Raw genomic sequence first — 25812 nt, forward strand, 5'->3', positions numbered from 1 at the left:
TGACGTCATGCAGACAGGAAGGAGATGTTGCTATAGGAGTGCCTGGAACGTTGGAACAGACTCAGCTCCTTCATACATGTAGATCTTTATGTGAAGATAATGATGAATCAACATGTTGCTGGGTAGATTATTGCTACAGCCAGCAGACATTTCCCTTAAATTTTGGTCCTGTAACTTTTTACATTTTTTTTAACAATGTGAGAACTTACTCCAAAATATGTCTAAACATGATTAAAGTAATTTCCTCTTGGGTCAGACAAGCTGATTAGACGTGTGGAGGAAATCTACAGTCGTGCTGAAGACGTGTGCTGACTCATCATCATCATCATCGACTTCCTGGTGTCTGCTCGTCTAAACGATTCAGTTACATACCACAGCGTACAGATGACAGCTGTCATTCACCTACCGCTAATGCCATTACATCATGAGCGCTGTGTAACTGATCTCGTCACAGCAGACCAGAGTGACATTGTGGAAGTCAAACATGGTTTTACATCCCAGAAAACCACATGGCTGTTTGTCAGATCACTGATGGTCAACAGTCGTTGACCTCCCCCTAGCTGGAGGTCACAAAACAAATCGAAGCTTCCCTCCTTAGGGAACATTATAGGGATTTAGAAATACCTGCTTTATCGATATTCTGCTCTAATGGTCTGGATCTGTGAACAACACCCTAAAAAGTTGACAGGATATAAGGTAGCCTTCTGTAGAGCGGCATGCTGCTAGCTGCTGTATACATTGGTATAATGTGTGTGGTGACATAATAGAGAGATAAATCAGTTTGTGGTAAAGGTCGCAGCTTCTCAGGGCTGTGGCCATCGGTGGTTCCATTTGAAGAATCAACTCAGGCTCTGATTGGTTCGGAATCTGAAGAGGAAGAGCTGAGACACTGGCAATCATACCCAAAGCCCATCAGTCATACCTGACTGAACGCACCAGTGGACGATAACAATGTAACTCCTACTTTCAATAAATATTGTAAAGGCACTGACAGACTCTAATTAATGTTACTCGTGTTTTCATCCAAACATCGTAGGTGTGAGTGTTGGACAGAAGGACACATTCAATATGTATATACTGAAATGTCCTTTGATACTGAATCTATCCAGAAAGGTGTCCCCGGATCATTACTGAAACACAGTCGTGCTTGAAATTGGGCTCTAAATATTTCAGGAACCTGTTTCTCCCTGCGCTCTCCACAGTCTAGGTTTAACAGGTGGTTTGTCAATCTATCAGTTTGTTCATATGATTTATGTTGTGTAATTCCTGCCCACGCTAGACTGGCCTTCCATTCCTTGTTTGAAGTTTGAGACTAGCTTTGTTAATGCAACACGCCTGTTCATTCAAGCCTGCTATAAATTATTACGCACTGAAACACAAGCCAACTCTATAAATGTGCACAGATGTGTTTACAGTAGTTGTTGAGCACTCTTATTTAACTTTGGCTTATTGGTCTTTTTCTACCCTTTCAGTTGTCTGTCAGGTTGAATTATTGTGAAGTGTTTTGCTTTCCAGGTACATCACTAATCCTTCAACCTAACAGAATGTACTTGTAAGGAGACAACATACCAAACAACAGGAAGTAGGGTGCATAACCAGTGGCCTCGCTAAGTGTACAATTGTAAGCATGGACCACATTAGCCAGGGATGCTCTCCTATCTGCTTTGGCAGTCTCCGGTAGAGTTCTGAGCATGGCCAATAGCGTACAATAAAATGGATGGATGGACAATTATTAGTTTCATCATGACATAAATTATGGTTGCATATGATATTGTAGTCATCCATCCAAAAATTAGACCTAACCCTGACTAAATGACGATGGTTTGACAACATTCATCAGTCTGAAATCTAAGTGGCTAGAGGCAGCACTGCAGTAATCTACTGTGCTAATCTTCTGCACTCAGGGATCATTAGCCACATCATGGGATCAGATTGGGTTTGGATTTGTTTGTTCTGTGTGTGGCAGCATTATGGATGAGGCTAACACGTAGACACTTTGAGACTGGATACAGCAACACGCAGGGCTGGCGAAGCAGTGGGTGTGTATGCGGTTATAGTGCGTTTGTAGTTTGTTACAGTTGTAAATGTTTGTTCATGTAACTGCTCCTCATCCTTCTATGATAAATTCACAAGTGATCATTTGTTTTCTAGAGCTTGTACTTCCCAAAAATCCACACATGATGGAGAAACCCATCTTTTAGGTGCAAGCTCCTCTCACTCTCTGTCCCAGGAGCCCCACACAACCACTGCGGAGGGAATGCTTTCCTCAATATGGTGAGAGGCATCACTCGGCCAGGAAGCTTCATGCTCATATTCTATGTGGGGGATTGGTGATTACATTTGGAGAGTACCTCCATAAAGTTTAGGACTGTCCTCTAAGTCCTGCAGGTCCGTTGGGTCACGTCAGTGCCAGTCAGGTTGGTCCTGCAGGTCCTGTGGACTTTCATTGCTTCATCCCTGAATGTGTTGAACCTGTGGGTTGGTCAGCTCCCTCTTCATCACAGTTATCCGCTACAACGGACCCTGAGATGTGGGGACCACACCCTGCAGGAGTAAATCCACTGTATTCCTGCCTGAGAACAACATCCTCAGCGTCATCCCTGCCTCTTCACATTCTGTTGCAGACTGCTGCAGCGATGAAGGTCATAGAATGATGACGCTAGAATCCCATGAGTCTCAGCCAGCAACCACTCGGTTCTGAGGACCCTCTCCTTACTTCAGCTGCCCCTTGAGTTACATGTCTATTACACATGGCAGTAAAAGCGTTAGTATTGTTGGCTCTCTATGGCTGAAACGCATGTGATTCAGCTGCTCCAAGTGCTTAATCTACTTTCCTGATTACTACATTGTTCCAGGTCCATTTATTCTCCTATCCCCTCATCCCTGCTCTTCTTACTTGGTGCATGTCAGTCTCTTTATGTCTCCCAGCTTCCATCTATTTTATTGAGTTTGACAATATTTTTAGTACATCTTCCATACATTTATTTTGGTTAGTTGTCCTTTCCTCCGCAAAATAAGAATGTCCTGCTGTTTTTTAACGCGTCTTGTTTCTGCCTTTCTTGAGTCTCCTCTCTTTTCCCCTGCGAATGGGTCCATTCCTCTTTCACATCTCTTCATCTGTGCTGACATTTTTCCATGGCAGCAGCTCAGTGATGGAGAGAATGATCCCATCACAGCTAAGAAGAGTGCAGGAGTAAAACAAGTTGCAGAGCAGGAGGTGAAGGCAGGCTGTGGATTTTAACCAATAGAGGCCCTGCATTAAAAGCTTAATGTGGACGTGGCCATAGTTTCCTGGATGGCATCGCGGTCATGCACCGAGATGCTAGCGTTACACTGGCAACATGCACACATGCACTGTTCGTGCATGCACGCACTGGATTAATGAGAGCCAATACAACCAATGTTCCCAAACGCTCACGCCGCCACTAAGCGTTGCTAACATCCGCCGCCGCCCACGCCTGGCTCCGTCCACATAAACACCAGCTGACCTGGTTTCTCTGAGCTGAACTTAAAAAAACACCGTTTGGGGCACAGTTGTGTGAACGAAGACAAAAAAACCATCTGTCCGGGTCGTGGAATTGTTAGAATTAGAAATCACCAAATCGTCCTGTTGTGAATGTGACAAGGCAACAATCTTCTCTTCCTTTGTTTGGGGTAATCATTTTCTGTCCTGTTTTTTTGTCCTGTTCTCAGTGTACCATTTTTTTTTCTACCAGTGCTTTGCCCATAAATACACTCAACTTCTCCAGTGAGGAAAACATTACTTTTGTTAAACATATTGTTCATATCAGGTCAGGTTTATTTAATTGCAAAACCTTCGGGTAAATGTACACAATGAATGATCTCAATGTTTGAGTTAGCATCCTGGTTTAAAGTGAACACAAAGGGTGTCACTAAAACCTAATTAATGGTGAAAGAAGTATAATTAATGAAAGGTCTAACACTAAAAAAACATATAAAGTATATTATTCCCATGAAAATGCATTCATATTCAAGGAGAACATGTCCATGTAACTGCACAGAAAAGAACAATCAAAAATAACATAATTCATTCTCAAATTTGAGAGATAAAATAATTAAAAGTCTATTATTCGTCGTCTAGCCTGAAGCCTTAAGATCAAAACACGGAAGTAATTTCTGTGAGGTTCTTGTGTAAAATACATTTTTAAAGGATAAACCGGATATTGTTTACCTGACTTAATCCCCACATCTAAAGCAATAAACTTTGACATCATTTTATCAAATGGTCCTAAAAGCCTTCACAAGGAAAGAAGAGGAACAAATGTCAAAAACAGGTTTCTTGCTGTAAACAGGGCAGATCGATTTGGATTATTTGCTCGTATTCCGATGACAATTGATGGATTGGGAAAAACAGGAGGTTTCCATGAATCTGTCACAGCTGCTTCAACTCTTTACATCTGCGATACTCTATGATCTGACTCTTTTCCTAACTTTTTAAATTTAGGAACATTAAAATCTAAGTTGATGATGTGCCATTTAAAATTGCTTTAATAACTTGTCACAGTAAATGGAAATATTGAAACATTTAAAGTAATTTGGGTCCATTATACACGGATAGAAACGAATGATTGCAAATTGATACCATATAACAATACTGAATGGCATACGTGCATATCTCCACCGAGGCAGAAGAATTCTCCATGTTTGTTAAGCTAGCTTGGCTCAAGCCGCCACAAAGTTTTCTTTATGTTCTTGAGGTGGATTTATGTACATTTCCTGACCTAGGAACTAATTTTTCACAATATTCATACCCTTTAATTATTTCACCTTGTTGCTCCAGGAATTACACAGGGTGTTGAATTATACCATGATGGCTAAAGTGCATCATGTGTTGCATTCTGGCCCAAAAATACAATTTCATTTGAGTTTACAATGTGAAAGAAGCATCAGCGAAAATCTAAATCTATTGTCAGCAGATTAAGAAGAGCAAAACATCAAGAACTTCATTTATTATTACAAAAAGTATGAAAGAAAAGTCCTCAATACTTAAAGTAGGATGAGACTGTTGGATGCATGAATGTGCTCTAAAAGCTTAAAACAATAACGACTAAAATCCTTATTCATGTAATGCCATGAATGTGAGCACGGGCCTTCATCAAGACTCCATCAGCACTTTGACTGTGAGAGAAATTACACAAGCGTTAAATCCTTTGACCAGCTGTACCTTACCTTACATTAGATTTGATGGTACTGCTATTACCATGTAAAAAACACATCCTTGTCTTTATAGAATGAGCTTGTGGCTATCTGCATCTTTTTGCAGGATCCTTCAATCCAGAAGGTGGGAGGAGGCAGGAAGAAGACGGTGTCCTTCAGCAGCATGCCCTCTGAAAAGAAGGTAGATCTGTTTCACGAAATTACATAATAAAACATGCGGTTGTACTTGAAATTATTTAATGAAGTTTTCACCGATTTTTTATATTATTGTATTTTTTTTATCCCAGGTGAGCAGTGCAGCAGACTGCTTGGCATTCATGCAGGGTGGGTGTGAACTGAAGAAGGTCCGGCCTAATTCCAGAGTTTACTGTCGGTTCTACACGCTGGACTCAGACCTCAGCTGTTTACGCTGGGAGCCATCTAAAAAGGAAGTGGATCGGGCCAAGCTGGAGGTCTCCAGCATACGTGAGGTTCGCACCGGGAAGAGTACTGAGACGTTCCTCCATAGCGGTCCTCTGTCTGAACATCTGGCTGAGGAAGCAGCCTTCTCTGTCATCCACGGGGATGAGTACCAGGTACTGCATTCATTCTTTGGCTTGTTTTATTCTTGAGGATCTACTACAATCACCTTATATCCACTTTATTATCTGTCCGTCTCCACAGTCTCTCGACTTGGTTGCGCTGTCTGCAGACGTAGCCAACATCTGGGTGACAGGACTTCGCTACCTATTGGCTCATCCCTCAATCATTGGGGCTGCTGGGGGAGGAAGTGAAGGAGGAACACTGGTTGAAGGGGGTCTGGCTGTAGAAGGCAGTCTGGGAGGAAAGATGAGGAGCGAGTGGCTTACGGCAGAGTTTTCCCAGGTAGATGAAGATGGCTACGGCATCGTATCTGAGGATGTGGCTGTCGCTACCATCTGTAGACTTTACCCGGGCATTAAGGAAGCAAAGGTGAGGGCAGCTGGGCTTATTATGTCTGCAAACTGTTTGGTCAAACTATGATGTCTATGTCTGCTCAAAAAGTCAGCAATTAATGATGGTATAGAAGTTGCTCAGGAACTGTAAAGCCTTCAAGCAAGAGAAGCCATAACTTAAAAAATAAGAAGCGGCTGGCTCCAGGAGGATGCTAACATACTGAAACACCCCTAACATAACACAAACAGCCAGTCATAGTGGGGAGGATGTGTCCTGAGAGAAGAAACAAGGACATGGATTTTTTTCTTCTTTTTTTTTCTTTTCTCTTTTTACCTTGTCTGCATTCGTGCTCCACACTGACAACGTACACAACGTCAGTCACTGCTAGAGTTCTATGCAATTTTTATTCTTATAGTGATTGTGACCGTCACCTGCCCTCTTGGCAGACTAGCCTATTCATATTTTATTGGTTTTATTACCTGCTTACCGCCGTTGAGGGCTGTGCACACCGCAGTGAACATACAACATGGACAAACAAAAACTGACAAATACACAGTGTTCTGAGAAGAAAGTGCAATGGATTTATTTGTGCCCCTTAATTCTACCCCTTCCATCCACTCATCACCAAGAGTTGTCCCAATACACCAGGTTCACATCCATCTCTAGAGGAAAGTCTGGATCACCAAGGAGGAGAGAGGTCAGGGAGGAGGGAGGGGAGGTGAGGGGGCCATGGCCATGCCAGGTCACCAACCGGACCCGGGCCGCTACTACCAGCAGAGGAGTGACAGACTGCGCCAGCTCAGTGCCATCCCGAACTCATGGGCCAGCACCCCGGCATGGCAACCTAGTGGAACACCGGCGGCCGCCCGAGAAGCATGCGCCACCCAGCAGAGACCAGAGGAGCCGGGCCGCACATATCAAGCCACGGGGACAGCCCCTGAAGAGTTAGCCCAGCATGCAACAGCCCCAGAGATCGACCATCCTTGTGTGAAGAACATTGAGCTGGAGACTGGAGCTGAAACATAGAAAGTTAGAATGGCTGGGAGGTGATGTATTTCTGAGGTTCACTCGGTCCTGGAGACAGAAACCGGGACATGGATAATCAGCCAGGAAGCTTGAGCATTAATACATTACCTTATTTAATGTAGGCCATTTCAATATTACCCTATGTTGCGGCTTCCTTGTAGCCTGTTTCCGGGTTTAGCTGCTGAGAGGTATGTTGGGTCATGCATAGTTGTCCGACGTGCTAAAATGTCTATACAGAGACGCGGAATCCAAGATGCGTTCACGTGTGTATTTATTGGATGCCCAAGTACGGCGGTACCGGTGATGAACAAAGTCAGAAAAGTGCCCTCATATGTTGCAAGATGCCCTCATCTATGCAATAAATGAATAATGTATTGATGAAAAATAAACCATAAAATAAAGAAAAAGCGCTGAACAAAAATTACGGATACCTAACTGCCTCTCCGAGCTCCGTGTACCAGGTGAGTGTGCACCATTCAAACCTCATACACACCCACAGGCACACCCACTCCCAAGCCATTCTCACCTTCACCATACGGGGCAGCAGACACACACATGTATACAGTGCTCACCATACCTGTTTTCTACACCCTATTAGAACCAGGTGTCTGCAGATCAATCACATTTATCAGCTTTAGTGAGGCATGAGAAACCTGCTCCAGCGGACTCACTGGGATCAATAACTGGTCCATCCTGCCTCTCTTTCATCGCATTTCTCTTTCCACAGGTGCGTCTGCGTTTTAAGGAGATCCAGCATAGCAAGGAGAAGCTGACCTCCCATGTGACACGTGAAGAGTTCCAGGAAGCCTACTGCGAGCTTTGCACCCGACCCGATGTCTACTTCTTACTGGTGCAACTGTCAAAGGACCGCGAGTGTCTGGACCCTCAGGACCTCCGCCTCTTCCTGGAGACAGAGCAGGGCTTATCTCTGGTGACGACTGAGGGCTGCTGTGAGCTCCTGAAGCGCTATGAGCCTTCGCTCCAAGGCCGCGAGAGAGGGCTGCTGGGTCTGGATGGATTCTCTCGTTACCTGCAGTCTCCAGAGTGCCAGCTGCTTGACCCGGAGCACCTTGGAGTTTGTCAGGACATGAACATGCCTCTGTGCCATTACTACATCAGGTGCGAGTCACCATTCAGTTTGATGAGAGATAAAGTGGCCTCTATAATCTTATTCTGTATCATCAGTGTCAACCATTTACAGTCAGTCTCTAAGATCGTCCCTGTCAGCGATTGTCCCATCATCGTTTGCAATTAGGACCATCGACAATGACAGACTTGTGTTTTTCCTCCAGGTTGTTGACTAGCAGTAGCGATACTGTAGTTAGAAGAGCTCAAAACTCCTTTCCTTTTATTTTTTACATTTTACAAAAATTGACAAAAGCAAATTACAGTTGGACAAATAGCAGCGCTTAGACTATACGAGTGCCATTCATACTGCTTTCCTTCCCTCAGCACCTCCTACCGCTCCTACCTGCAGGATGATCAGGTCCATGGCAGAGCAGACTTGGGGGGGTTGATCAAGGCCCTGCAGTCCGGCTGTCGATGCGTTGAGCTGGGGGTGACTGATGGCCCGGAGGGAGAGCCTCTCCTCGGGGTCGGCTATGAGCCGGATATCTCTCGCCACCATCATCAGCATCATCATCACCACCGTGCTCCTGTCACTATCCGCTCTGCCCTGGAGGTGGTCATTAAGTATGCCTTCCTGACGTCTCAGTACCCACTCTTGGTATACTTGTGCCACCGTTGCTCCCCTGTTCAGCAGCGCACCATGGCGCATCACCTAAATAAAGTGTTTGGGCCAAGGCTTTACACTCCAGACTCCCTGCTGGTCAGCCTCGGAGGGCGAGCCACAACCTTACCCTCCCCTGAGCAGCTAAGGGGACGCATCTTGGTGGTGGGGAAGAAGCTCCTCCCAGGGCAAGAAGAGTCTGATGCGGAGGTATCGGAGGAGGAAGAGGAGATTGGAGGGGGTGGACCTCTGGCAGGACGGCGAATGACCATCCCTGGTGAGGAAGAACTAGGGGTGGTCTTGGTGGTGCCTCCACCTTCGCAACCCAGAAAGCTCCGCCTCCACAAAGAACTTTCTGACCTCATTGCCATCGCTCGGACAGGCAGCCGTTGCTTCTATGCCCAAAGAACCAGTCAGAAACAGGCTCAGAAGCAGTCGCCACCCAGCAGTCCCTCCTGCCCCGACACACCAGTACCTTCTGAGTTGCCTTATTGGACACTGTGCTCCCTGGGGGAGGGCGAGGCGGGGCGACTGACCACTGAGAGCCCACAAGACCTTGTTATGTTCACCAAACGCACCCTCAGTAGGGTACGACCCAGTTCAGTGCGCCTCGATTCCAGTAACCCCAACCCACAAGGATATTGGAAAGGAGGGCTCCAGCTTGTGGCTCTGAACCAGCAGACCCCTGGAGCTATGCTGGACCTTCACAGAGGCCGCTTCTCACAGAATGGCGGGTGTGGTTATGTCCTCCGACCCACTGTAATGAGGGACGAGGTGTCATATTTCAGTGCCCACACACAGGGCTGCGTGCCAGGAGTGCCACCTCAAACTCTGCGAATCAAGGTGTTGATCCCATTTTTGTTTTGTAACATTCATGATTTCATGAAGGCTCGATTTCTCTGCCCATGTGAAACCTAATTTGCTTTCACTCTGAATTTGGACTCTACTCTGCAGGTTATTAGTGCCCATAATCTTCCCAAACCTCTGGGATCAGGGGCAAAGGGAGAGGTGATTGACCCGTATGTGGTTCTGGAGCTGCACGGTGTCCCAGCAGACTGTGCAGAACAACGAACGCGCACAGCTGCACAGAACCAGGATCATCCACTGTTCGATGAGACCTTTGAATTTCAAGTAAGGCATTTTCCACTTGTATTTAAGTCTATTTGATCATTTGTGAGTTTATTTGTTTCATAAGCAATGTCGGTTCCACTCTTTGGATATTTTGTCTCCACATTTGGCTCACCTGCTGTTCTAGAAATATATATAATAATAATAATCAGACTCAGACCGAAATCTTCTCTTCCACACGACCAACCATCCTGCTAAATTTCACAGGAATCTATCAGGATGGAGACGCTGAGGATGACCTTAACTCGTAATGCTGAAATTCAAAAACGGCTGGATCCTAATAGTTTTTGTACAGTTTTAAACAAAGAAACAAACATAGGCACAAACATTACCTGAAACAAGGAGGGAAAGTGAAGCAAGTAATAGTCAAAACAGCAGATTAAACCGCTCTAGATAAACGGAGTAAACAATGTCCAGAGCAGGTCAATGTCCAAAACAACTAAATGAGAAAGATCACATTATGGTAATTGTGAGTATAAAACAGGAGGAGCACACTAAATCCAACATGGGTGTTGCGTCCCGTAGGCCTAACGAGCAGAGAAGACCCCAAAAAATGCGGAGACAGAGCCGGGAAACAAAATAGAGACTTTAATTGCTCTTAAACAAAAAACACTCAGTCTAAAACGGTACTGAGGGGCGGACGGGCTGGAACGTCCGGTAAGAAAAAAAACAAAATCGCAGCCAAACAAAAGTGCAAAAAACACCAGCTGAGCTGGTAACTAAATCTAACAAACAAAAATCCAAATACTCAGCTGAGGTCTCGTACCAACGGCAGAGAACGGAACGCTTCACAAACAGAGCAGGAACGGGAAACAAGCACGAGAGACATTTGGGTGATCTGGTAGTCGTGAGACTGGTGACCAAGGGATTATAAACAGTTGGGTAATTGGAATGATGGGTTACAGGTGTGTCTGCTCTGCCGAGCCCTTCTCTGCCACGCCCACTGCCGAGAGAGGGAGAGGGGAGAATGAATGAAAATCAAGCAAAACTCAGAACCCCAACAATGGGGGGTGAGTTTAACGAGACAAGATGGTATTATTCACAGTGTAAGCTAAATATTTAAATTTAGTATTAACATAAACATGTAGACCAGAAAAGAAAACATGTGCTTCCGAGCGATCCCAGGGTAAATGTTGCTATAGTTATATTTAGGCTGTTTACATGCACACATTGTTTATACAGCAAATACTGAGAAAAGCAATAACCCGTTCCGAACATTTACATGAATGCACGACATCTTCTAATAATCCTGTTTACAAGGTTTAAAATAGGATGTTCATGTTTTGGAACAGATTGTTTATTGGTGTTTTCCTTTAAACACAATGTCTCATTCTGGGTCGCACTTCAGTGAGGATTTGACTGAAAGCGAAGAGGAGTGTGACATTCTGATTTGTTGATCTAAATCAATATAGTTGCATTTTAATATGAATTGAGGAGTATACCAGATTAAAAATGTATGAAGTAGAAAATGTTAATAGCACAAAGCAGGCCTGTTATGACTTCAGATATTCATTGTTTGCTCGTCGGTTGCTTTGCACCTACAAAAAAAGAGCCCCACAGAACTGCATTAAAGGAGGGTTAAGAGGATGGAGACTTAAGTGCTGTGCTCTGTGACACAGCAATGTCAGCAGTGCATTGATTTAAGGAGATGCTCTGATGACTGTGGCGTTCCTCATTTGGCTTCCTTAATGACAGAAAGTTGTCACAACTCATGTGGCATGTTCTCTGTCTGTCATCAAGCTTACTTTTGTTCAGGCATTACCGTTTTAAAAGGGCTGACAGGTACAGTTTTTATTATTTCTGACAGAAGCATAGCTGAGGACTAGCCTGTTAGACTTAACCCTTTATTGTGTAAGTAAATATTTTTTGTTATTTTATTTTCTACATGACATTGAAAATTTGTGAAATTTTTTACTGAAATTAAGTTTCGTTTTGCCCTCCAATAACACTCTCAGGTTTAATTGTTGAATTCCAAATGTTTCAATGAGTGCCCTTTAAAGGCAATGTAATTATACATTTATATTTAGCATTTATTTATTTTACCAATAATATATCCTGCGCAGCTTTAAATGAGTTGTAAAAAGTGAATAATTTCCCAAGGCATTCAATTTTCAGAATTTAACAGATACAGCCAAAATCACTGAATGAGCGAGCGTGCTCGCAGCGCTCGGCCATCTAGTGTCAGCATCTGGAAGCGTGCTCATATCTCAAATTTATGCTCGTATCTCAATGCAAAATATTTCTAGCAGGCTAGCTCATATCTCTGAATGCTTGTATGAAAGCACCTCACAAATGTTGAGGTATTACAGTGCATACAAGCTGCAATCACAGTGTTGCTGGCTTATTTTCCTCTGAGGCTGAAGACTCATGAAATATGACTTTGTGTGTGACGCACACACGCACACACTCGCACACACATACATGCACACACACATGCACACACATTCACACACACTTGCTTGTGGCAAGTTACTCTTATTCTCAGTAGGAAATGACCTGCTTCCTGATACAGATATCCATCTGTGTGTGTGTGTGTGTGTGTGTGTGTGTGTGTGTGTGTGTGTATGAAATGATGTGTAGTTGTTATTTAGGGATTGTTGTGTTTTCTCTTTTTTTGTTTCCATGGTTACAGGTTGGTCTTAAGGTCATTTTGAGCAGACCTGAAATACTGTTCAGTATTTTTCTACAAAACTTTCTACATAGAAGACCGAGTTCTGAAGTGGTGCTGGTTCTTAGTCATGATTTTAAGCTCTTTATTTATTTATCCTTTATTTTTTGTTTCTATGGTTACAATTCAATCTGAATCTGTGAGTGGGATTTCTCTCAGAAGGCGGTTTCCATGGCATAAAACAATATATTTTCTGAATCGTGTACAGATCATGTCCAGCAGAGATGGTTTTGTTATTTTAAGAATGTTAATATTGGAATTCTAAATAAAAGGATACAATTATTGATCCTATATCACCAACTGTTAAAATTAGTATTTCCTGCTTGTTTATAAATCATCCAATTCATGCTCATGCTTGACACCACTGGTTCACAGCAGCATGAATAGATTTCAGCTTTTCCATTTCATTTCTTGTCTCCAGGTAAATATGCCAGAGCTGGCCTTGTTGCGCTTTGTGGTGTTAGATGACGACTACATTGGAGACGATTTCATTGGCCAGTACAGCCTAGCCTTTGAGTGTCTTCAGCCCGGCTACCGCAATGTGCCCCTGCTGGGCATGTCGGGAGACCTGCTTCCCCACACCAGCCTGTTCGTGCACGTGGCAATTACCAACCGGCGAGGAGGAGGGAAGGCCCAGCGACGAGGTCTGTCTGTGAGGAGGGTGGGAAGGCGAGGGAGGGAGTACGTCATATTGAGGCACACCGGTATCAAGGTAGTAGACGAGACTTTCAAACCAGCTGGTGGCCCCCTCAAAGAGGCAACAGACCTGCGTGAGGATGCTCAGGTGAGAGGAGAAATCTATAATGGTGTTATAAAAATAACTCAAAGTGTAATTTTAAAGGAAATAATCATCATTTGGACAGGAAAGCTAATGTGGATAACATAATGACTCATTGAGACATCCATCGGGCCAGTTTGCCCACCTTGCGGGTCACGGGCTTGCTGGAACCTGTCCCAGCAGACGACAGGACGAGATGCGGGGTACACCCGGGATGAGAAGCCAGCTCCTCGCAAGGCCACACAAAAGACAAACAAACACACACGCTTACACTCACACCTACAAACACTTTGGAGCGATAAATTCACCGAAGCTGCATGTTTTTGGAGGTGGGAGGAAACCGGAGAACCCGGAGAAAACCCACGCAGACACCGGGAGAACATACAAACTCCACACAGATAGGAGTCAAACCCGAAACCTTCTTGCTGTGAGGCGATAGCACTAACCACTACACGACATTTATCTAAATATGAATACTATGTTCTTTCTGAAAATCACCGCCGTTTGTTTGTTTGTCTGTTTGTTAGTGAGCAACATAACTCAAAATGTTTAGGACGGATTGTGATGAAATTTTCAGGAAATGTTGGGAATTCTACCAGGAACAGACGGTTACATTTTGTTGATGATCCAGAAGAGATCCTGGATTCTGGATCACTTTGAAATTTGTGTTACCATTGCAGTTGGTTGATTATTGACCGACGATTACGCACGTTGACACAGTCATGTAGGGTGGGGGTCCTCTGTCTCACCATCTCACCCATCCAGATCACCATGTTTATATGTAAATCCAATTAGGAGGGGAATGAGCTGCTTGGCGGAGGTCTGCGCTCTCTGAATGCTTTTCTAGTTCTATGCAATGAATTCACAGGATAAAACATATTAAATTTATTTTCTTTTGTTTATTTACCATGCAAATCAATGTAGTGCACAATCTATTAGATACAGTAAGAGGAAAGACAAATACTGTGATCTCAGCAGTTTCCTATATGTTAAACACAGTCAGAGAAGAAGGCGTCCTCAGTGGGGGGCTGTGATTTTCTGATCATCCTTCTGGTTGATGAAAATGCTTTATGAAAAAGTCAAAGAAATGAAAACTCTTTAGAGCTACCAGAACATTATACAGCATGTGTTAGACGGCCTTTCCTCTAAACCTGCACCAGCACCTCCAGCCATATCTCTGCTTTGGATGGTCCAATATGGGAGGTTAGGTCATGTCTTTTTGTATTTGAGAACAAAATAAATACCATAATAGGAATTGTTTTTATCCAACTCTTTTATTCAAATGACTTGTGTAATTGGGGTAATGAGTGGCAGTTGGTCAGATGTCTGATCTCTGACTCTACCTGAGACTACTCTGTAAAATATGAGATAGAAAAGGTGAGAGGAGGTGCGCCAATGACTAAAGTGGAGCCAGTAAGAAGGGAGGAGGCGGATCATAAATACGAGCTAAAATAGAACCACGCTGCACAGCGCCCACCAGCTTGACACAAATACAAATGGGGTGTGTGATGTGAATAGAATTCTTGTTAGTTTCAAAAGACTTGTGTTACATTAATATAATCTATACACTCAAAAGTATTTTGGATAATCTCCTCTTTCAACAAAATTGCCCAAATTTCAAAGCCATATCAAGACCAGGAACCTCAACCTGATTCTAGGCCCAAATCTCTACTACCAGTATCCTGGCTCTGTAAAACCTGGTTTCCTTTGGGCAGCTCAACACCAATTATCAATATATATATATAAATATTCCAGACCTTACAGAGAAATCAAAGTCTCCAGAAAACCCTGAGATCCCAAATTTATTAGAAAAAAATATTTTAAAACAGCTGACACTGCATTGTTTGATATTAAAGGAACACTTCTAAAGAGGTTCTATCGCTCTGTGAAGCAGGGACACAGTCCTGGCGTTATAATCGATCTCAATATTCAACACACAGTCAGCGCAGTGTTCGGCTTTTCATTAGCTTCTGTTATGTAGCACAGATTTATGGATTAAATGCATTTCTAAACAAATGTAGCTTCTAATCTGCCAGCTTCAGTCTCGTTGTCCCGCCTGTCTTTCTGCCAGGACATCAGCTGCTCATCTGCTACAGTCAGTTATTATTCATCAAGCCAGTATATCAGTGTGTCGTACACACAGATATACACAAGCACACACAGGTGGCGCGTGGTAGTGGTTGGTGCAGTTGGACCTCTGCCACATGGTAAATTCTGTTTCCATTTGTGTGTGTTTTTATGTGGACCAATAGTTATTTAATTCTTTCATGCCTCATTTTGACCCCGAAACAGTGTTGCAGAACATTTACGCATGTTAACACAGTTGAAAAACATTCTTCCTCATTTGTGGAATATTTCCATTTTCTTATCAAATTAAGTTAAACTCAAGCTGATTTCACTGGATTAAAACAGAAATGACCAGAGTATTTAAATTACAGGTGAGACAGCAGGTGACAGAACAAGAGAGGAATATATGTGTATTTGCTCCTCATCCCAATCCTCTGTTAAACTGTTCACAGAGCACTGTTTCCAGTCTCAAAGAGCAGTGTGGGCTCCCCACGGTGGCCAAGTTGAAGCAGTGCATCCAGAGCCTGGCCACAAGACTACAGAGCCCTGAGGGCACCGTGGGGGCCACCATGGTGCTGAAGGAGGGCTACCCATATCTGGAGTCTTTGGTCAACCTCTCTGAACCGACACGCAAACTGCTCACAGCCTACGACACAGTAAGTAAGAGGCATACCTGTCAACCAGTACGTTTTTGCCGTACAAAGTACGGTTTTTATGCATTTTAAGACGTGTACGGCGTAATCTGTACGGAAAAACGCAAATTTGAAAATTCTGGGTACTGTAGCGTCCGTCAGACGCTGAAATAAGGACGAGATGTTCTCACAACAAGCGTTTTATTCATCGGTCACTGTCGGCCGTAACCCCGCCGCTAACAGAACAGATATCGTTCTCACGGCTCAACCCCGTCTGCTCCGTCTCCCTCTCGCTCCTCGCAGCACCCACCCACACACACACACACACACACACCTCCTCCCTGGATGCCTTCACTGACTCTCTACAGAGTAGGAATTACGAACACTGTCAGAACGTGAACCGTTACAGTACCATCCGGTATGCACCGAATATCAAGAAACGGCAAATCAAACGAGTTCGCCGCGGTAGCCTCCATTCCGTATTTCTACTGTCCGCATGCGTGTGCCGCCTCGGTATTTCCCATTGCATCATTCCGATCACGTGTGAACAGAGCGGAAGGACAGTACAACGTGGTTTTAAACTTTTTTTGGATACAATCAAGTCGCGATGTCCAAACCTGAAATAAGTTAAATGGAAGAGACAAACATCACAAAGAGTGGGAGAAAATGTCAGGACGATACGAGGGATTGATACAAGCTTTGAAGAAAGCTGTGGAATATTCATTTTGTGTTGCTTGCAAAAAAGACGTGAAAATAGCTGCCTCCGGTTTCTATGATTTAAATATGCATTTTGATACAAAGAGCCACGCCAAAAACGTAGACGTCTCGAAAACCTATCGATCAATGGATGCTCATTTTGCTCTTTTACATAATTTATTGAGCATGTAGAATATAGCGAAACAAGTGTAAAATATCAAATGTTAAACTGTATCATAATTAATAATGTCCAACTATGTACATAAATAAACGCATTTGAAAAATATATATGGTGTACGATTATTTTGTATTTTGTAAGGAAAAATACAACGGTTTGTAAGGCCATGGAGCCTTGGAGGTTGACAGGTATGAAGAGGAATGATTGAATGCAGCGATGAGGTGGAAGGAACGTGCTTCAACACTTTAATGGCATGTCCACAAAATAAAGGGGGTCGTCACTATTTTAACAACACTGGCCAGAACATCACGGGTAACCTGAAGAAAGTCCTGGTCCAACACAAAGCATCGAATAGCTGAGCAGAGGTCAGCGTTTACGAGTCTTAATGTCTCTCGGCTAACGTTAGCACGTCTGCAGGCAGTGTTGCGTTTCATTGACATCATATAAGTTGTTTTTTTACTGCCATAGATAAACGTAGCCGGACATTTGTACTTGTCGGCCGATGCTCAACCTCAACAGCAACAACACAGAAAAATGAAATGAAATCCTGATAAAGCTCATTCCTCCATTGTTTTTCATGACCTCAATAGTGGGCTGCCTGTTGCACTGGGTGATCGCGTGCACTGTGGCCCCACATAGACCACAAACAGGCGTTGGTGACCAGATTCATATTAGTCGCTGTCACCAGGCCGGTGGATCTGTGAGGGTGGTGGTTTAGCTAAAAGCTATTGAAACCAAATTATCACCGTCGAACAAAGAGTTGAACCAAAAATATTTCACTTTCCTAATTGATGATGCAGTATGTACACGCCACACATGATCACAATGTCACTTTATCTTCCTCATGCATATGTCACATTTGAGTTTACATCACCCTCAGGAGTAATTTGACCAATCCCAAAACTGTTTGTTACCATTGACTGTGTAGTCACACAGATTGTACAGGTTTTATTTAACATAACAAATCTACTATTGTAGAACATTATATATGCCAACAGAAACTCTGAGGTGGCATACATGAAGCAGCCACCCAAACACACATAACACACACCCTGCCTGCCAGCTGTGTCTCCTCCTACTCGATCTCCTTGTGCATCAGATCAGGATGAAACGCTCCCATTTGTTGCAGCACTCAGTCATTACACGTCCTACACACACTCATTAGTACGCAGAGAGATTTTTCCAAGTGTTACTTTGACACTGTGCATGCCAGTGGAGCTAATGATGTTTTTAGTGTGAACACAGCACACAGCGTCAGTTGGTGTAATCTCTGGTGGTGCACGACACCTCCAGCGCTCCCACAGTCTTTAGTCATGACACACTCACACTCTTCTCTCTCTCTTTTGCTGCCCTGTAGCCCGTCTTCTATGCCATCTGCCCTCCGACTTTCCATTTCTTCGCGACACGAGTGTACAGATGATCAGACAAACAGCACCTCAATTAAACTGAAGTTGACCTTGAAATTCTTACCAAAATGGACATAAATGATTCAACGCTGAGTTATTTTTCTTTGTTGATTATTCTCAACACTTTGATTTCACACATAGACTGTTCGAAACATGGCCATCGTCTCTGTGATGTATCTGCTTACTTTTGTGCTATAGTTCCATTGACTCCAGCCAACTCCCTGCTAATCCAACAGTTGGCAAGAAGGTGGCGTCTATACTTAAAATGTATCAGAGCATCTTTTCTATTTGTCCAATATTTGTGTGGCAAATTCTCCAAAATGCAAAAAACAACACCACAAATACAGCTGGAAAAGGCAAATTCTAATTGACATAAACAAGCTAAAAATGTCTTGAGTTTTTCTTTTAGTAATGTCCCAATTGATATTATGTGAATGATCTCCATACTTAGAAGGGTGTGTTGATATGATTTGGAGGCTGTGGTTATAAATCAAATGAGCAGGCTGAGTCATGTTCAATGAGAGGTGACATCAAATATAGTGGCCGTGATTCCTCAGGCATGATGTTGACTGAGCAGCTCATTCCCCTCCTAACTGGATTTACACCGTCCACATGGTTGATCTGGATCATCAACAAAAAGTTCTAAATTGTTCTTGGTATCTTTATACATCAACCATGAAAAGTAAAATTGAATCGGAGTTCAGATTTTTGAATCCTTAAATGGGGTTTTTAATGTTAAAGTTTTATATTTTTTCCTGACGTCATTCATGATCCGATCCAGATGAAAATAGAGATACCCACCCTACATGACTGTGTCAAATTTAAATTTCATAAACATTGGTCAATAATCAACAGAAATATCAAGGAGCAAATTTTGAAGCTCCATTGACTTCAATGTTACAGAAAATGTCAAAGTGATCCAGAATCCAGGATCTCTTCTGGATCATCACCAAACTGTAATAATCTGTTCCTGTTATCATTCCCATAACATTTCCTGAAAAGTAAAAGTGATTCGGAGTTTATGTATGTTTTTAATATATTTTTGAATCTACAAATGGAGATTTGAATGTTAATTTTTTTTTTTCCTGACCTCATCAGGACTTCTTAAGTGTTTTTCAAGTTTTCTTAAACAGAGACTTTAGGGGCTTGAGAGCTCTCAGATGTCTGTGACCATGTTGTTTTACAATACATCAAGTGACTAAATGCCATTGATTGCATATAAGCAAGTCATATAGTCAGATAAGGCCTTATATGTTTAAAGTTTGCTCAATTAAAATTTATAATATTGGAAAACTGCTGTTGTTATGTTTATACTAGTATATCCTCCTGGGACCCAGCTTTGGGTTAGCATGTCATCTGTAATGGACAAATGTCCACTACAGAGGACATGCTTCTGGCTGGGTCTCAGGACATGGAAGGAAAGGTGAATGTGAAGAATATGCTTGCCTGTTAGACCTTGCAAATAATCAGAATAGTACAAAGAATAATAATAATAATGAAAACAGTTACATATAAAAGAAAAAATACAAATATGATGAAAGCAGCCACACCATTATCACTATAACATCAAGATTTTCCATGTTTTTGTTCTGTATCTACTTTTTTATTTTAATAAAAATAAATACACTTCATAATACAATGCAATACAATAATGAAAAACAGGATATCTAAGATGCCTTAAAGATCTGTTCAATTAATTCACATTTGTATGAAAAAGAAAGGGGTGGCTCGGTGGCGCAGTGGTAAGCACTGTTGCCTCACAGCGAGGTGGTTGCAGGTTCGTCTCCGGCTTGTGACCATTCTGTGAGGAGTTTGCATGTTCTCCCCGTGTCTGCGTGGGTTCTTTCCGGGTTCTCCGGCTTCCTCCCACCACCAAAAACATGCAGCCTAGGCCGATTGGTGACACTGAATTGCCCGTAGGTGTGAGTGTGTGTGTGGCTGGTTGTCTGTCTCTGTGTTGCCCTGCGATGAACTGGCGGCTTGTCCAGGGTGTCCCCTGCCTCTCGCCCATTGACTGCTGGGATTGGCTCCGGCTTGGCCCGCGACCCGATAGCGGAATAAGCGGTTAGAAAATGAAAAAGAAAGCATTCTTTTCACATTTTCCTTATTTTCAGGCTCATATATTCCATCTGTTTTTATGAATTTCAATTTGAAACTAAAAGATCCCTTGTAGAGCTCATGTGCACCATGAGTTAAACACTGAACCAAAATAATGAAATCCTGAGTCTGTGCCTTTGTCAGGATCCATTCTAATATTTAATGGGTTCGTTCTCCTTACACACCCAAACTTTCACCACAATCAGTCCCGTAGCATTTCTCTGCCAATGTCAAAGAAAGTGAGGAAACACCCTGAATCTGGTCTTTCATCAGGATGGCCTTTCATAAATAATAGATTCTTCTCTGTCCAACTCTCCCACTTTCAGTTTAATGAAAATCCATCAGGTAGTTTTGTGTAATTCCTCAATCAGACAAACAGTCAGATGAAAACATAACCCTTGCGTATCAGGCTCCGGCGGCTTGTAACACAAAGACTTATAACACAATCCGTCTTCCTGTCCATTCAGCTGGTTACCGCCCAGAAACAGCTGATTGAGGGTGCCGATGCTGTTCAGGAGCGGATTGCTCAGGTGCAGCGAGAAGGTAAGGCCAGCGAAAGATGGATAAACTGCTGCATGAGTTGACATGAGCTGAGAACAGAGTGTAAATGGTATAAGTTTGGTGCAAATACATTTCAGTCTCTAAATTAGCATGTTGAGTCACTTTTAGTGACACTGTCCTTTAGGATGCTTTTGGTTCTGAGTCTTGGGTGTGAAGAGCCTGTAACTCTGTACTGCATCCATAAACCCGGTGGATTATTAAAGACTCACTCCTGACCTTTACCTGCCAGTTTAAATGTCATGAAATGTCACTGGATGTCATTCTGCTTTTGCATATACAGGTGGTCCTCACTTCTCATTAAATGACTTTCAGTTTTATGTATGTGTGTGTGTGTGTGTTATGTTTATGAATGTCTAGAAAACAGAAAAAGGACATTCTTTTTGTTTGTATTTCAGCTTTACAGATCTTCTTAGTAAAGCTTCAATAAATGAAGACTCTGATGTTTTAATGGGAAGCTGTTTAGCTGTGTACCAAGATAGAAATCACCTTTATTCTTGTGAAGGCAGAATAGTTGTGTTCTCAGAATACAAAAGTGTTTGTAGGCGTGTGTGGGAAAGGGTAATAGTTTCAGTTTATTAATTTGTTTTGAACAGTTCAAAAATCATAAAGAGAAACGCAAGTAATGCAACAATACTGCTCAAAAAGGAGTGGGAATAAGTAAAAAAAAAAAACCCGTAGTAATCGTTTAGTGAGGACTACCTGTATATGTGAATCCATCATCTGACAAGCAGCCCATCAAATGATTCTCGTGCTTCAGCAGAGAAATAAGTCAGACTTGATCCTCCACTTGAAGGTTATTTTTCATTGAATTGAACAGCTGATGGCTGCTCTCTGCACGAGACTGATGCAGAGCTCTTTCTGGGTTTGGGTTTTTCAGGCATGGAGTTTCATGAGGATCTTCCTCGCCTTGGGGAGAAGGAGGGACTGAAGGGACAGAAACTAAGCAAAGCTGTGGAGAGTTTCACCTGGAACATCACTGTGCTCAAGGTACTGGGACACAACAGCATGGAAGTGCTCACATTTTACAGGACTAATGGCAAGCAGCTGTCTGTTAATTAGGATATTTACACTACATGCTATCTTCCATAACATTATAGAGGAGAGTTTGACCTTTTATAACATGTCCTAATTTTTTGTTTTACTTGCTGTAAAGTCAGTGCTCACACTTTTTTGGCTTGAGAGATACTTTTAAAATGAAAAAGTCAAAATGAAGTACCAACAAAATATGGTACAGCTATTCAAGCAGACCAACGGGGTCTGCTTAAACCTCCGAGGTCAGGCGGAGGTTATGGAAACAGCGGCGTTTGTCTGTCCGTCCGTCCATTGTCAAGATAACTCAAAAAGTTCTGAACGGATTTGGATACAATTTTTCAGGACATGATGGGAATGTTACCAGGAAAATACTTTTATATTTTGGTGACGATCCAGAAGAGATCCTGGATTCTGGATCGTTAACATTGCAGTCAATGGAGCTTCAAGATTTGTTCCTCAATATCTCGGCTGATTATTGACCAATGTTTATGGAATGTATCACAGTCATGTAGGGTGGGGGCCGCTATCTCACCACTGAATTTCGTCCGGATCAGATCCAGAATGAGGTCGGGAAAAAATATTACATTTAAACATTTAACAACATTCAACTCAGATTCACTTTTACTTTTCATGGTTGGTGGATGAAGATAACAAGAACAATTTAGATCCTTTTGATGGTGTAAATCTAATTGGGAGGAGAATGAGCTGCTTGGGGGAGGTCTGCGCTCTCTGAGTACTTTTCTAGTTTATTCATTTATCTTCTGTTTTCACAAGGATTTTGATCACAGAAGTGGAAATATCATTGCAAATTGTAGACTGTTGAACACACAATGGTGTGATATTGTACATTATTGTACATTAGTACCTCTCTCTTTAAATTACAACACACGGATTATTCAGGTAAGGCAAAGCAACATCAGTTCAGTAAAGTATAATAAAAATTAAGAATCAACTGGGCTTGTTCAAGTTTGATTGAAGACGTTTCACCTCTCATCCAAGTTCAGTTCTGAAGCACTGGTTAAGGGTCCAGATGCTTGTACTCCTGTTGGAGCAGAAAACAAAGAAACAAAGAAAGAACTTTATAAATGCTAATGCTCCCCGGGAGTCATGGAACCTGACAAATGAATTCTCAGGTGTCTTTATCATCCATAAGGCGAAGGGTCGATCCAAAATCCACCAACCCCAGCCACACCTTGGTGCATCTCAACAAAACAGCTCATCTGAGCCTCGGCCAGTCTCTCAGAACTGAAGAAGCCTCTTGGATGAGAGGTGAAATGTCTTCAATCAAATTTGAACAAGTCCAGTTGATTCTTTGTTTTTTTGCTCTTCCTGATTTACCCTAACCTGGACAACTGAGAACCTACAAAGACAGTAATTCCCACATTTACAGATCAATGGTGGAACTAATCCTGCCCTTTGCGCATTCTAGGTAGAAAAGCCAAATGTTTGGGCTCTGGGACTTCTATTGTTAAATCTTTCCGGGTTCTTGTCCCATAAAAGCAAGAAAGAACAAGACATCAAATCATAAGAGCAACGTGGTAAGCTTAATAATAAAATCAAAAGGGGCAACAAACAATAAGTACTCTTTTCTAAAAAGGCAGATTTTTAATTCATTTTTAAAAGCATCCACTGTCTGTGGAGCCCTGAGATGGTCAGGGAGGGGGGCATCCCACAGATGGGGAGCAGCTACCTTGGCCCTGTCGCCTATGGTCTAAAGCCGAGTCCTGGGTGGGCGCAGATAGTGCTGTTGACCTGACCGGGTTCTTGCTGAGGTGTGTAGGGTGAGGAGTTCTGTGAGGTAAGTGGGGGCCACACCGTGCAGACATTGATGGGTGTGCAGGAGGATTTTGTATTGTATACGGAGGTGAATGGGTATCCAGTGTAGAGTGTGAAAGGAAGGGGGTGATGTGCTCATGTTTACACACCCTCATCAGGATCCTGGCAGCACTGTTTTGAACATGCTGGAGCTTTTGGATGTTCTTGCCAGGAATCCCGAGGAGGAGTGCATTGCAGTAGTCCAACCTGGAGGAGAAAAAGGCATGGGCGAGCTTGTCTGCCGCAGGAAGAGAGAGAGATGGCGATGTTAGTGCTGGATGTTAATTGTACACTGTCCCTGTATAAATAAATAAAATAACCAAATATCCAGTGGTAGACTTCCAGAAGCTGATGTTTTAAGAGCAGTCAGTAGCAGGAACAGACTGACAGGGAAAAATCACATCTGGGTTTCCAAGACGGTCATGCAGTCATTATCACAGGTCCCCATCCAAGGCAAGACAGACACAACAGGCTTGTGAACAAAGTGGAACATCAAGCTAAACATTTCCCCCAATCTAACACATTACAGTCATCTGTAAAACACAATCATTTGCAGAATGTCTACCTTTAAACGTATTACAATCCTGAAGTGAGACAGACTGGTGCTTCCCTGTGTGCTGCAGGGTCAGAGCGATCTGCTGCGGGGAGCTAAAGCCGACTCCTTGGATGCCCTGAGACAGCTGGCGCTGGCCTGTGAAGCCTGTGGACTCATCTCCTCCTCCTCATCCTCCAGTTCCTCTTCATCACACTTTTCCACAGCCAAGCTTCACTACTCCTCCCACCCTCAGTCTGGTCGCCGCAGCAGCACACATGGCAACGGACGCATTTGACGCCCTCCCATGGGGTCCAGCATGCTGCAACAGATGAAGAGGGAGATGTGTAATTAATAGGGGTTAATGCCGATGAGGAGATAATAGATGAAGAAAGACAACCAAAATAGTGTTTGTGTGTAAAACACTACAGGAGACAGGATTTCTATTCCTTTACCCAGTTAAGGTCGAGCTCAGCCTCGACCTTTGCAGTTTATCTGTCGAAGCCTTGCAGGTGAGATCAGCTGCATGCAGCGTTTTAATGATGGTCTCGACTTTGTGATGTTCGAACAATGAACGATTCTTCACCTGGGTCTTAGAAGCCTTACTTATTTAACTGTGAGAAAATGTGTGACTCAACATTGTAACTCTGTAGAATTTTCTCATTAGAGGAAATGACTGTATGTGTGTGTGTGTGTGTGTGTGTGTGTGTGTGTGTGTATGCTTACAGCATTGCTTGCTGTAACAACAAAACACACAGGTTGAGAACAACTAAATCTACTAGTCTAGATTCTTACGTTACTACTTCTTTAAGACTCAGAGCGTTTTTATGGTGCCTCTGCTGAGTTCAGTTGAGGAGCTTAATGTAAAAACACATCTGGACACTTTTTAAGTGATCTAAGCACATGATCTGAAGTCCATGACGCTGCGCGTTCGGGCTGTATCTAACCACCTCTTGATAGGAAAATGGTCCATAATATGGGCACCAGGTAGTACTGCATAAAAGTTGTATTTAGGTTGTGAATTATTCACAGCTGTTTTGAGTATAACATGAATTAAACCAATCACAGAGCCAGGAGCATCTGAACCCTGTAGTTCCACCATTTCCCGATACTCTGTCCCATGCAAGTGAACAAATATACTGCTATTTGATTGAGGAGGGGGAGGAGGATGTGTCACAGTCCTATTGATGCACTGGGATCACTGTCCGTCCTAAAAGCTTTCATTCTGAATAATAGCAGATGGGAGGTGAATTGATCACCATTGCATTACCTGCAGATTTCCTCCAAGCAGCAGAAAGGATAAATGCATCCATAATTCATAGCAGTTTAACGTCATCTATCCATCCATTTCCTATAAACACCTGTACCTATCCT

The 25812-nt window shown here is 42.9% G+C and overlaps 1 protein-coding gene across 1 annotated transcript in view; it reads left to right on the forward strand.

Annotated features, from left to right (window-relative positions):
- Positions 1-24736, forward strand: part of plcl1 (phospholipase C like 1) — a 58071-nt gene extending 33335 nt beyond the window's left edge. Inside the window, exons 2-12 of the mRNA XM_068746264.1 lie at positions 5285-5359; positions 5466-5753; positions 5842-6129; positions 7847-8238; positions 8572-9691; positions 9803-9979; positions 13066-13428; positions 15942-16145; positions 20966-21041; positions 21937-22046; positions 24530-24736. Of these exons, the coding sequence (XP_068602365.1) occupies positions 5285-5359; positions 5466-5753; positions 5842-6129; positions 7847-8238; positions 8572-9691; positions 9803-9979; positions 13066-13428; positions 15942-16145; positions 20966-21041; positions 21937-22046; positions 24530-24736 (3300 nt within the window). The remainder of the gene's footprint in view (positions 1-5284; positions 5360-5465; positions 5754-5841; positions 6130-7846; positions 8239-8571; positions 9692-9802; positions 9980-13065; positions 13429-15941; positions 16146-20965; positions 21042-21936; positions 22047-24529) is intronic.
- Positions 24737-25812: the final 1076 nt, after the last annotated feature.

Source organism: Brachionichthys hirsutus, chromosome 12, assembly GCF_040956055.1.
Source record: "Brachionichthys hirsutus isolate HB-005 chromosome 12, CSIRO-AGI_Bhir_v1, whole genome shotgun sequence".
NCBI lineage: Eukaryota > Metazoa > Chordata > Actinopteri > Lophiiformes > Brachionichthyidae > Brachionichthys > Brachionichthys hirsutus.